The 14,309-nt window shown below is 41.8% G+C and overlaps 1 protein-coding gene across 1 annotated transcript in view; it reads left to right on the top strand.

Moving 5' to 3' along the window:
• Positions 1–610: 610 nt before the first annotated feature.
• The window catches only part of FAT4 (FAT atypical cadherin 4), a 180,364-nt gene continuing 166,665 nt past the window's right edge, over positions 611–14,309 (top strand). The window contains exon 1 of the mRNA XM_007087581.3: positions 611–6,291. Within this exon, the coding sequence (XP_007087643.2) occupies positions 1,117–6,291 (5,175 nt within the window). The 5' untranslated portion in view covers positions 611–1,116. The remainder of the gene's footprint in view (positions 6,292–14,309) is intronic.

Below are 14,309 nucleotides of genomic sequence, written 5' to 3'. Positions count from 1 at the left end.
CTCGTGGATTACAAAGTGAAACTGACACGGGACAATAAAAGCAAAGATAACGCGGGCAGGGTCGAGGCGCGCTAGAGTGGGCGTCTGACCCGGGCCGCCGGAGAACCGATCCCCCTGGCATGGTGAGGGGAGGGGACCCGGGGGCCGCGCGCTGCTCCTGCCCGACCCCTGCGAGGCCCAGAAGAAAGGGGGACGAACCTGCACTCGATTTGGATGTACAAATAATGAGTCGGCAGGCACCTCGGCAGAGGTAAAAAAAAAAAAAAAAAAAAAAAATGGTGGGGAGCAGTGGATGTTGCCTGCGCGCGACCACCGGCTCGAAGCCGCAGCAGGGGCGGCGGCGGCGGCGGCTGGAGGCGAAGGGACGGAGCTGAGCGCTCCCGGGTACCGGAGCCCTAGCTCCAACGCCAGCGCTCCGAACGCAATCTCCGGCTGCAGGAGCGCCGACGCCGGCGCCGGGGCTCGCAGCGGCCACTTGTGCAGCCCTGTTGGAGGGGCCTTGCAGCCCTGCTGTTGAAGAGTGGGGACTCGAGGAAACCCCTCGTCTCCAGCTTTGGGGAAAGGAATTCGATAATCTCCTGGTGCCCCACCGCCCCCTCCCCCGTGCGCAATTGTTCTTTCCACACGTCGCTACCGCTACCGACGTTTGTTCTTCCTTGCCTCTTCGGTTTCGTCGCCCCGGGTAAGTTCTAAAGTTTCTGAAGACAATTGTTTGCAATGATTCCTCATATACCTTGAATACAAGCAACCTCTCCCGATCCACGTCCATACCCGGGCGAAAACGGTCAGACTGTCTGGATTCTAAAACAAAGTGAAAGGCGGGGAAGAATGTAGGGGGGTTGAGAAACTTTTCTGGGAATTCATCAGCGCACTGGAGTGTCCCGCGGAATGCCTGGACGCTTTTTCGTCAGGGCATCTCTCTCGTCCTACAAGTCCAGATGGCTACCTGGAGCCTTTCTCTGACGCGATTTGCTTTTGCTGGGCTGGAGGGTCTTTGAAATAGAGCTCGCAGAGCTATCGGCCTCAGTATTTGCTGGGGCTACCTAATCCCTGCTCTTATTCTTTTCGCTTCGTTTCTTCCTTCTCTTCATCACACCGTTCCAGGGAGCCAGGACCATGGACTTGGCAGCAGACGGGGCTCCTGGACGCCCGTGGCTCCAGCTGCCCACTCTGTCGGTATTTCAGCTCCTCCGGGTCTTTTGGCTGCTCTCACAGCTCCCCGGGCCGGCCCGGGTCAGCGGGGCCGAGCAGCGCCAGGTGTTCCAAGTGCTGGAGGAACAGCCTCCCGGCACGCTGGTGGGCACCATCCAGACGCGCCCCGGCTTCACCTACCGGCTCAGCGAAAGCCACGCCCTGTTTGCCATAAACAGTAGCACCGGGGCCCTCTACACCACCGCCACCATCGACCGCGAGAGCTTGCCCAGCGACGTGATCAACCTGGTGGTCCTTTCCAGCTCTCCCACATACCCCACCGAAGTGCGAGTGCTGGTGCGGGACCTCAACGACAACGCCCCCGTCTTCCCCGACCCCTCCATCGTGGTCACTTTCAAGGAGGACAGTAGCAGCGGGCGCCAAGTCATCTTGGATACGGCCACCGACTCGGACATCGGCTCCAACGGTGTGGACCATCGCTCTTACCGCATCATCCAGGGCAACGAGGCGGGGCGCTTCCGCCTGGACATCACCCTGAACCCGAGCGGCGAGGGTGCGTTTCTGCATCTCGTGTCCAAGGGCGGGCTGGACCGCGAGGTCACACCGCAGTACCAGCTATTGGTGGAAGTGGAGGACAAGGGCGAGCCGAAGCGGCGGGGCTACCTCCAGGTAAACGTGACTGTGCAAGACATAAATGACAACCCCCCAGTTTTTGGCAGTTCCCACTACCAGGCGGGGGTGCCTGAGGACGCGGCCGTGGGCTCCAGCGTCCTCCAGGTGGCGGCGGCGGACGCGGACGAGGGCACCAATGCGGACATCCGCTATCGGCTGCAGGACGAGGGAACTCCCTTCCAAATGGACCCCGAAACGGGGCTTATCACGGTGCGGGAGCCCCTGGACTTCGAGGCCAGGCGCCAGTACTCGCTTACCGTGCAAGCTATGGACCGAGGCGTGCCTTCCCTCACTGGGCGTGCCGAGGCGCTCATTCAGCTGCTGGATGTCAACGACAATGACCCGGTGGTGAAATTCCGCTACTTCCCCGCCACCTCGCGCTACGCCTCGGTAGATGAGAACGCTCAAGTGGGCACTGTGGTGGCTCTGCTCACCGTGACGGACGCAGACTCGCCCGCGGCCAACGGGAACATTTCCGTGCAGATTCTAGGGGGCAATGAGCAGCGCCACTTTGAGGTGCAGAGCAGCAAAGTGCCGAACCTGAGCCTCATCAAAGTGGCCAGCGCCCTAGACCGAGAGCGCATTCCTTCTTACAACCTGACAGTTTCGGTCTCAGATAACTACGGGGCGCCCCCTGGCGCAGCGGTCCAGGCGCGTTCTTCTGTGGCAAGCCTGGTGATTTTCGTAAATGACATCAATGACCACCCTCCTGTCTTTGCGCAGCAGGTGTACAGAGTGAACCTGAGCGAGGAGGCGCCCCCGGGAAGCTATGTGAGTGGAGTATCTGCCACTGATGGCGACTCTGGTCTCAATGCTAATCTGCGTTACAGCATCGTCTCTGGCAATGGACTAGGTTGGTTCCATATCAGTGAACATAGTGGCCTGGTGACCACTGGGGTTGCTGGGGGCTTGGACCGTGAACTCGCTTCCCAGATTGTACTGAATATCAGTGCTCGGGACCAGGGGGTTCACCCCAAGTTTTCCTATGCCCAACTTGTAGTGACTCTCCTGGATGTGAATGATGAAAAGCCAGTATTTAGCCAGCCAGAAGGGTATGATGTGTCTGTGGTTGAGAATGCCCCAACAGGGACAGAGCTACTGGTGCTCAGGGCAACTGATAGGGACCTGGGTGACAACGGGACAGTGCGCTTCTCCCTGCAAGAGGCCGAGACTGACCAGAGATCCTTCCGCCTGGATCCTGTGTCTGGGAGGTTGAGCACTGTCGCCTCCTTGGACAGAGAGGAGCAAGCTTTCTACTCCCTATTGGTCCTGGCCACGGATCTGGGCTCCCCTCCCCAGTCCTCAATGGCTCGAATAAACGTGAGTCTCCTGGATATGAATGACAACAGCCCTGTGTTTTACCCAGTCCAGTACTTTGCTCATATCCAGGAGAATGAGCCTGGAGGAAGTTACATCACTACAGTGTCTGCCACTGACCCAGACTTGGGTCTCAATGGAACTGTCAAATATAGTATATCAGCCGGGGACAGGTCTCGGTTTCAAGTCAATGCTCAGAGTGGGGTTATTTCTACAAGAATGGCCCTAGACAGAGAAGAAAAAACAGCTTACCAGTTGCAAATAGTGGCTACTGATGGTGGCAATTTACAGTCTCCCAACCAGGCAATAGTAACCATCACTGTACTGGACACTCAAGACAACCCACCTGTATTCAGCCAGGCTGCCTACAGCTTCGTGGTCTTTGAGAATGTGGCTCTGGGATATCATGTGGGTAGTGTGTCTGCATCTACCATGGATCTCAATTCCAACATCAGTTATCTCATTACTACTGGGGATCAGAAAGGTATGTTTGCTATCAACCAGGTCACTGGGCAGCTTACCACGGCAAGTGTGATTGACAGAGAAGAGCAATCCTTTTATCAGCTGAAAGTAGTGGCCAGTGGGGGCACAGTGACTGGAGACACTATGGTTAATATAACAGTTAAGGATTTGAATGACAACTCTCCCCATTTCCTCCAGGCAGTAGAGAGTGTAAACGTGGTGGAGAATTGGCAGGCAGGTCACAGCATTTTCCAAGCCAAAGCCGTGGACCCTGATGAAGGTGTCAATGGCATGGTACTCTATAGCCTGAAGCAGAACCCCAAGAACCTGTTTACTATCAATGAAAAGAATGGTAATATTAGTCTGCTAGGTCCCCTGGATGTTCATGCTGGTTCCTACCAAATAGAGATCGTGGCATCTGATATGGGTGTTCCACAGCTCTCCTCTAGTTTCATCTTAACAGTTTATGTTCATGATGTAAATGACAACCCACCCGTGTTTGACCAACTCTCTTATGAGGTCACCCTTTCTGAGTCAGAACCTGTGAATTCTCGATTCTTTAAAGTGCAAGCTTTTGATAAGGATTCAGGAGCGAATGGTGAAATTGCCTACAGCATTGCTGAAGGAAATACAGGGGATGCTTTTGGCATATTCCCAGATGGTCAATTGTATATAAAGAGTGAACTGGACCGTGAACTTCAAGACAGATATGTTTTACTGGTTGTTGCTTCTGACAGAGCAGTGGAACCCCTTAGTGCTACTGTGAATGTTACTGTAATTTTAGAAGATGTAAATGATAACAGACCTCTTTTTAACAGTACGAATTACACATTTTACTTTGAAGAGGAACAGAGAGCTGGGTCATTTGTGGGCAAAGTAAATGCTATAGATAAAGACTTTGGTCCAAATGGAGAAGTAAGGTATTCTTTTGAAATGGTGCAGCCAGATTTTGAGTTGCATGCTATTAGTGGGGAAATTACTAATACTCGTCAGTTTGACAGGGAGTCTCTCATGAGGCAGAGAGGGACTGCAGTGTTCAGCTTTACAGTCATTGCAACAGATCAGGGGCTCCCTCAGCCTCTCAAGGATCAGGCTACAGTACATGTTTACATGAAGGATATAAATGATAATGCTCCCAAGTTTTTAAAAGACTTTTACCAAGCTACAATATCAGAGTCAGCAGCCAACCTGACACAAGTTTTAAGAGTATCTGCCTCAGACGTTGATGAAGGTAATAATGGACTTATTCATTACTCTGTAATGAAAGGAAATGAAGAAAGACAATTTGCTATAGACAGTACCTCTGGTCAGGTGACGCTAATTGGCAAATTAGACTATGAAGCAACACCTGCCTATTCCCTTGTAATTCAAGCAGTGGATTCAGGTGCAATCTCCCTCAATTCAACCTGTACCTTAAATATTGATATTTTAGATGAAAATGACAATACCCCTTCTTTCCCTAAATCAACGCTGTTTGTCGATGTTTTGGAAAACATGAGAATTGGTGAACTCGTGTCTTCTGTTACTGCAACTGACTCAGATTCAGGTGACAATGCTGATTTACATTATAGTATTACTGGAACTAACAACCACGGAACTTTTAGCATAAGCCCAAACACTGGCAGTATTTTTCTTGCCAAAAAATTGGACTTTGAAACACAGTCTTTGTACAAATTAAATATAACAGCAAAAGACCAAGGAAGGCCTCCTCGTTCATCTACAATGTCAGTGGTTATACATGTGAGGGACTTTAATGACAATCCTCCTAGCTTTCCTCCTGGGGATATTTTCAAGTCTATTGTTGAGAACATTCCCATTGGAACGTCTGTCATTTCAGTGACTGCACATGACCCTGATGCAGACATTAATGGGCAACTATCCTATACGATCATTCAACAGATGCCCAGGGGCAACCACTTTGGCATAGATGAAGTCAAAGGCACTATATATACTAATGCTGAAATAGATCGGGAATTTGCTAATCTCTTTGAGTTAACTGTAAAAGCCAATGATCAAGCTGTGCCTATAGAAACTAGACGGTATGCTTTGAAAAACGTGACCATTTTGGTCACAGACCTCAATGACAACGTTCCAATGTTTATATCACAAAATGCCCTTGCTGCAGACCCTTCAGCTGTGATTGGTTCTGTCCTGACAACAATAATGGCTGCGGACCCAGATGAAGGGGCTAATGGAGAAGTGGAGTATGAGATCATCAATGGGGACACAGACACCTTCATTGTGGATCGTTACAGTGGAGACTTGAGAGTGGCTTCAGCACTGGTGCCTTCACAGCTGATCTATAACCTCATAGTTTCAGCAACAGACCTTGGCCCTGAAAGGAGGAAATCAACCACTGAATTGACCATCATTCTTCAAGGCCTTGATGGACCTGTTTTTACTCAACCCAAATATATAACTATTTTGAAGGAAGGTGAGCCCATTGGTACCAATGTAATATCAATAGAAGCAGCTAGCCCTAGAGGATCTGAAGCCCCAGTGGAGTATTATATTGTTTCAGTTCGTTGTGAAGAAAAAACCGTTGGACGTCTCTTTACTATTGGACGACAAACTGGCATAATTCAGACTGCAGCCATTCTGGACCGGGAGCAAGGAGCATGTCTTTACCTGGTGGATGTTTATGCCATAGAAAAGTCAACTGCTTTTCCCAGAACACAGAGAGCAGAGGTAATGATTTTGTAGTCATTTATGAACTATTTATTGATGTGCTTTTTAGAAAGATTGTTCTCTTTCTGTTTGCTTTCTACAATTATTTACCTTCAATGTTTACTGTTAATAATACTGGCAGGAGCATATAAAGTGTTCTGTTACAAAAACTAACAAGAATCACATAAAATTTAGCTTTAATCCTGGTCAAAACCAAACAGTGAACAGTTTTTATCTTATACTTCACCTCATTGCAATCATATGTATAAGGCCAAGGAGAAATCTAGCCATTTCATAAGTGCAAAACAAACAAACAAGCAAAAAAAACAAAACAAAAAACATGTATCTAAATTAAATCAGTGCACTAATTAGACACCTCTCAGTAAGGAAGTCTAGTAGAGAATGGGCAATTTCAGGCTTAAATTTCTATTCCAAACTGAAGAAGTTTGGTAGAAATCAGCATTATAAGCATAGTTTTTTGGGAGGGGTGTAACGCAAACACAGTACAGACTGGCAGTTTACATCAGGACAGTATTAACTTTCACATCCTCAGCAGTCTTGGCAGCTTCTTTATAGACAGTGACTAATTTTAATGTGCTGAGCCAAGTTTGGGGGAGATTCCTGATTTCATCTGCTTTTACACTGGAGGCACTATCTTCTGACTTAGGGTAATCCTTTCTCTTCCCTCTTGAATGAAAGCGTGTAATGTGCTGTGAATTATCAGAGATTAGAAGGTGCTTCTTGATACAAATATGTGTTCAGCACTATGCTATAGGCACATGTTGTTCTGTCTGCTGATAGGTAAGAAGTTAGGGTTTCTGGCCTATGCCAAGAGAATTCGAAGCCTGGTCTTCCCTGGGGTGTATTTTAGGCTACTACCTCTATGTATTACTGATTTGTGTTTTAATTAAATTACTTCCAAAGTTGTTTTGATAATCAACTAGAAATCACACAGCTATCCTCTGGAAAGCCCTTGTTCGCTGTTTTCTAAGTTTCTTCTTTTCCTCCACTCCCCTCAAAGACATTCTAGTGTCACTCAGCCAAAAACACAAAATATCAAGTGTGGTTTGTGATACTTGGCAGTAACCCAGACACAATATACTAGTAAAATTGAGGCTTACGTATTTGTTTTCTTGCTTTCTTTCTTCGGGGGGCGGGGAAGAGGTGAGGGGTTTTCTTCATTTAAAATGTTCTTTTGTTATTACTATCTTTTTAATCCCTTGTGATTTTTTTTTTTTTGTAATAGCTAGCTGTATCTATTCTGCACATAGAGCAGCATCTTCATGTCCTAGAGGATATTAGAGATATAATTAGAGATATAATTCTTAATAGAGATATAATTCTTAGAGATATAATTCTAAGTGCAATTCAGTTTTATCTTACATACATAGCCCTGAAGGGACTTGTAACCCAAATGTCCTCTTTTACCTAATTAGCTTTTTAAAGATCTTAACACATGTCTTATATGGTGAACTATTTGATGTAACTTAGCCCATGATTTACATGTAATTTTATATTAATTTCAGGTCATCCCTCACATTAACTGACCCTCTATTTCCACCTTCCTTCTCAGGGATTATTTACTAGGTAAGGAGATTTAAGTAGTTTGAAAACTGAAATATTTATTCAAGATGGGCAATTAAGTCATTTTAGACTTTAGATGAATTTATTAAACTGTAAAACAAATTATGTTACTGGCTGTTGTTGTTTGGTTCAATGCATTACAGTTTATTAGAACAACATGGAGAATGAGACTAAATGCTCACTGGTATCATTAGATTTATTTTGTCTTGTTATTTATTCATTAAATATGCAAAGAATGACTTAGCTTAAGTTTATTAAATAGTACTGTCTCTGCAATAGGTATGAGAATTAAAAAGTAATAATTATAAGTCATTTTGCTAGTAATAGGGAATAGTATGTCTGTTACTTTTTTAATATCAAATAACACCAATATAAAAAGTTGTTCATATTAGCTGCACCCTATTTATTTAAAAATCTGAGGTAACTCATTATGGTCATTTTTTAGAAGAAAAAAAAAAACCTTTCAGGGTATTTTCTGTGAACTAAAGTGCTGAAATTGTAAACCAAGTTTGAGTTTCCAAAGCTCCAACCACTCCTATAATTAAAAGCAAATGTGTTTCTCCAAAGAATATTGAAAGCAGTAGTTGGAAGCTAGAGTTTCATATTATTGTTGGTTGTATCATTCAAGTATATATAATAAAGTTCTTTTTCCCTTCTGCTCAATTAATTTACCATGATTGTGCAGAAATAAGTTATAAGTTACCTCTGGTTGTCAGAGATGATTTTTCAGTTGTTCTCAAGTGCAAACTTTGCTCTAATACATTAAAAAAAAAAAAAAAAAGATTCATGTGCACTGATAGGAGCCTGGGTTGCTTACTCAGGTTTCTGGCTAGAGTCATGGCTGATCACATTCCATTGGCAAGCAGAGGGTCAGTGGGTAAAAGAGAAATGATTTAATCTGCATTCTTTTTTTTAATCTCTGACACTTGTGGAGAGAGGCAGGGGACTCTGGCTCTGATCTTGTTCATTCCAGATTTCTGTCCAGTTGTAAACCTTCACTTACTCTACTTTGCACATCTAAAACTTTGATATAAATAGGAGTCTTTAAAGACTGGCTTCTGAGTCGCAGATACAAGGTTTATTATACTTTTGGGTCTTAGTATTCTTAGAAAATCTTGATTATGTTAGAACAACTGATATAAAGGTTGTATTGTTTTTCTAGGTTCAACAAAAAATAGGGATGTAGTACTTCAATGAACATTTCTTTTTAAATACATATTGTATGGAAACATAGAACTTAGGGACTTGGTTGGACCTCAACCATGTCAGAGGTTTTGTTTCATTGATCTTTATTATCTCAGAGTGTAGTATATACCTGAGGTGTAATAGGTGCTCAGTACATGGTTGTTAAATGAGATTATAGAAGAATTAAGACCAGAATATGTTTTCTTTTGCCTCAAGAATAACTTGACAGAGAGAAGCTGGGGAAATGGAGGAAGTTAGTAAACTCCATCTTGACAATGAATTGAACTGAGAACATAAGGATGTGCCAATCATCTCTGTTCTACTGGCGTATTGAGAATTGTCAGAACACTCAAAGAGGAAAGGGAAGCTGAGGTGGGTGGTGTCACATGGAATAAGGGTTTAAATGGAAGGAGATACTGTGTGTGTGTCCAGCTCAAAGCTATCAAATTTGTTAGTCTCAAGACCCCTTTATGCTCTTAGTAATTGTCAAGGACTCCATAGGGCTTTTGTTTAGGTGTGTCTTATCTATTGATCTTTGTCATTTTGAACATTAAGACTGAGAAAATTTTTTAATATTTATTAGTTTGTTTAAAAATCATGTTAAACACATAGTCTTATTTTATTGAAAATGCTTCCCCAAACTTAAAAGATAATGGAAAAAGAGACATTATTTTTTTGTTTTACATTTTCAGAAATCCCTTTAATATCTGGCTTAAGAGAACACAACTGGATTCTCAAATCTTCTCATTCATTCTATTGTATTACATTGTTCTGATTAAAGTATATGAAAAGACTCCATCTCACTCAGGTCTGTGAAGTTGGATAAGGGAGACATATGTTATTTTCAGATGATTGTCAATTTTCTTTTGATACTACACCAGAAGTCCACAAGTGGCAGCTTCCTAAAACTTACAGCATGGAATCTGAAACCCTCTTAGTGAACTTTTCATACTTTGTTACATAAAAATACCTTGTCTGACCTTGCATTTTGAATGGATCTTTTTTACCTATGTATGATTTAGAAATATCAGGAATTGATCATTTGGAAAATATTGGCATAACCTGTAAGAATCTTATCAAAAAGATCTTTATATATGGACTCTCAACATCCTGACAATGCTTAGAAGTTTTTCAGAATTTGAATTTTTACTTGAAAGCTCAAATTTTCTTTATCAGCAACTTATATTCTTGTTTTCCATGAGGTGTTGGGTTCCCTTCGTTCATCCGCTAATGAACAAAAGTCTGCCACACATATCCAGGTCTAAAAATGTATAGTTTCCCTGTCATTTGTTCTCTTAAGTGAAAACTGTATTCCATAAATAAAGCAGCTCTCTTAGCTTGCAGTGCATCAGACACCTGCTTTTCTTTGAGACAACTCCAGTACTGAGGTACAGATTCATGATTCTTTGTGCACATTCTCCTATTTGTCATACAAAATGTTGAAAACATGGAGTTTTGAGGGCCTAGATTTAATACATTTAATAATTTTGATACTTCTTCAAAAATTTTTCTTCGGTTTCTAGGTAAAACTGGCACTGCATTTTTTCTGTCAGTGCCTCACAGAGAAGAATACAATCGCTGCTGGAATACTCTAGAGCTACTGCTTTAATTTGCGCCAAGGCACCAGTGGTTTTACCCATCATTGCTTTTGCATCTCTAGTATACATGTCAATACAGAGAAAAAGGCGAGCACTGTTTGGCATTATTACAAAGACAGTTTTGACTTCCCAGGCCTCTCTAATGGGTTTCTGGTATGCCTTAAGCCCCATTTGCACCAAGGGAGAACCATTGGCCTAGGTAATGAGATTTTTACATTTCCGTTTAACAAAGGCCACCAGAAATAGTCTATTAAGAGCGTGTTTAGGATATTAGGTGAACGGATTATGACATTACCAACTAGAAATGAGTTGCAGCAACTGGATACTTAATTAATTTTTTATTTAATTTATTTATTATTGGATACATTAATTTATTTTCATAATGAACACCATCGAGATTTCTAAAAGGAATGATGGGACATATGTAAGATTAGTGCTGAAGACCCAAGTTTAGAAATGATTGTCTTCGGGTCACAGGGGTGGCTCCGTCGGTTAAGTGTCTGACTCTATTTTGGCTCAGGTCATGATCTTCTGGTTTGTGAGATCCAGCCCCACGTCAGGCTCCATGCTGATAGTGAGAACCCTGCTTGGGATTCTCTCTCTCTCCTTCTGTAGAGACAGCACTGCCCCTGCTCACGATCTCGCTCTCTCACTGTCTCTTAAAGTAAATAAATAAGCTTAAAAAATAAAAAAATAACTGGTTGTCTTCTAGAGGCTTTAGAAACAGAGTTAGTGGCCCTTAGATTAAATGTCTGTGTATCTTTTGTATCATCCCTTACAGGGAAAATGTAAGCAACAGAACTGGGTAAATAATAATATTAAAGTAATAACAATAGTAACAATTATAATAACATGTATTGAGTATTGCTATGTTCAGTCATTGTGCTAAGTGCTTTGAGAATGTATTATTTGAGCCTCGTAACACTGGTAATATCATTCCCACTTCACAGCTGTGGAAACAGTCTCAGAAAAGTTAAATAATTTGCTTTAATTCAGATAGATAGAAAGGAAAATCACACCCGGACTTGCCAAGTCCATAGTCCATTATTTGTATGCACACCTACTATTCTGTAAAGCCAGGGCAATCTGTGGGTTTAGTTAAAAGAACGGCGCTTTACTCTGTAGATTTGATTGTATGTGTGTGTGTGTGTATATATATATATATATATATATATATATATATATATATAATGTTTTTAGTAATCTTGTTTTCATGCCCTTATTTATTATTAAACAGTCTTTGAAAAGTAGTATTATATATTGTCTGAACTAAGGGAAACCTGGTTTTCACCTGCTTTAGTCATGGCCATCAGCAGACTCTTACATCTTTATGGGTCAGTTAGTGGTGGTAGCAAGCCCAAATCGGGACATGTGGAGGTGCCTCTGGAGCAGGCAGGAAGGGTCAGAACAGGAGAGGGGACCTGGAGACAAATGAAGGGCACAGATATTGGCAGTACCTCTCCTAATCCACAGTACTGTACAGTTTGGAAGTAGTTGCTGTGATTTACTAAGGTGGAGAATCCATTTTTGGATTAACAGAGGACAAATCTTACACTCCACGGAATATGATGACGTTGGAATGGATGGACTGTGAAGCCTATATTAAAAGGAAGAAAACATTTTATTGCTTTTTCTGCTTTTGATCTCCAGAGTGTTCTTTTAAAAAAACAACCTGTGATTTTTTCCGATTTTATTTTTTTCTTATTGATATGTTTTTAAACAAGATATCGTGATTAAATTTTCAAGACATGGGCAAATGTGTATTACAAACAGGAGTACTGATGGCCAATTAAGCTCATGCTCCATATTTATACATGGCTTCAGGAAGCTTGATTTGGTCTCTCTGTTTTGGTAATAGATTTCCATAGACATAATTTATCTTCTGATTAATTTATAATGTCTTTTTTTGTGCCTTTATTAAAACCCTAATCATTTTTGTTCCAATAGATTTTGAGACGACTTGTCTAAGAATATTTTGGAAAAGTATTTATGTACTTAGCGTTTTGTGGAATCAATTTTTCATTGTATTGTCTACAGCTTGCACTTTGTCATCATTACAATGAAAAACTACCTAGGAGCCTCATTAGCTGTGAGGGACTGTTGAATTAGTGACTATAAAGGATTCCACAGGCCCCAAGGTGGGTCCTCTATTCCAAGAATTAATAAATCTAAAGTTCAGCTTTTTATAATAACCATGAAAGTAGGTAGTATTTAGAATTAGGAGCTTGTGAGTAGATATAGGAAAAAAAAATAACTGGCAAATGATTTGGGCCAAGATGAGTTTAAAAGTCCCTTAAAGTGTCCTCGATATAAACTATGGTAAATACCTTCTAATGCTTTCAGGCTTTAAGCAGTCTGTGACACCAGTGGCCTGTTTTAGTAGATTAAATAAGAAGGAGAGAGTATAAGGAATGGAGACAAATGAAAAAATTCTATTAGACAAATACTCTTTATAAAGTACACACATGTAATATATTATATATTACCATATATAATATACGTGAGTATGTATGCAACCATTATGCAAAGACTGTTGGATTTTCCCTTGTGTTAAGATCCTGAGACAAAATGGGACAATAAAGTCATAAGGAAGAAATATAATCTAATTGGCAGATAATAAATATGTGGTAATCAAGAATTGACTATAGGCACACAGTCTTTTTCAATTTCCAGACAGATATCCATATGTAAGAAACAATCAGGGAGTAAAAATTAGACTTTAAGGAACAATTAAAGAACACTAATTGAGGAACATTTACAAACCCTGTTTGACAACTGGCAGTTGGGAACCAATGGGGTTATTACTGATTATTTGTTTCAGATTATTTGATATTTTTCTGAAGTGTTTTGTCATTTATAGATTTTAACATGTCAGACAGTGGTAAGCACTGGGCATTGTCTTGCCTTCACAATACTGTTGGAGACTCATATGACAACGTCCCATCACTTGACAAATGACAATCCTGAGGCTAGTGGAGGTTAAGTTTATGGATCTGGTTTACACTGGAAGCAGGATTTGAGCCCAGCATTCTGACTCCACAGCACTGACGAACACTATGTATTGTAAGAGTGGTTGATACTTTCTGTAGTCTCATCTGCATACAATATTTACTGTGTAAAAAGTTGTTTTTATATTTTGATATTTCTTCATACCAGTGGCTGAAGAAATACAGGGTAAATTTAAATTTAAGTAATGATCTAGTGGTAGGATTACTTTAGCTCCCTATTAATCTTTATTTCAGTTAGGCTTGAACAAATGGACCTATAATCTGTACGTTCTTCATTTTGATTTCCCATTCTTCCAGTTACTGCCTCATTTATTATTTTCTTCCCTTTTCAGCAAAATTTCAAAAAGTTGCCTATACCTGCCTTCTCTCTTCTTACTATCTCTAAATTCACCTCATCAGGCTTCCCTGCTGCCACTCCAATGAAAATTGTTCTTACCAAGGCCACCATGATAGCCACATTTCTACAACCAATAGTCAGTTCCCAGTGCTTATTGTATACATACTTCTAAAAATCATACTGTGGATTTTTAATCCTATTTCTTTGACCAATTTCTTCTCAATTTTCTTTACCAGCTTCTCTCTATGTTCTTAAATTCTAAATGTTGTAATATCCCTGGAATCAGTTCTTGAAACTCTTCTCATTTCAATGTACACTTATTTCCTT

The sequence above is a fragment of the Panthera tigris genome, chromosome B1 (genome assembly GCF_018350195.1).
Source record: "Panthera tigris isolate Pti1 chromosome B1, P.tigris_Pti1_mat1.1, whole genome shotgun sequence".
Lineage (NCBI taxonomy): Eukaryota > Metazoa > Chordata > Mammalia > Carnivora > Felidae > Panthera > Panthera tigris.
The sequence above is the reverse complement of the archived record's forward strand: the minus strand, read 5'-3'. Positions and strand labels throughout refer to the sequence as shown.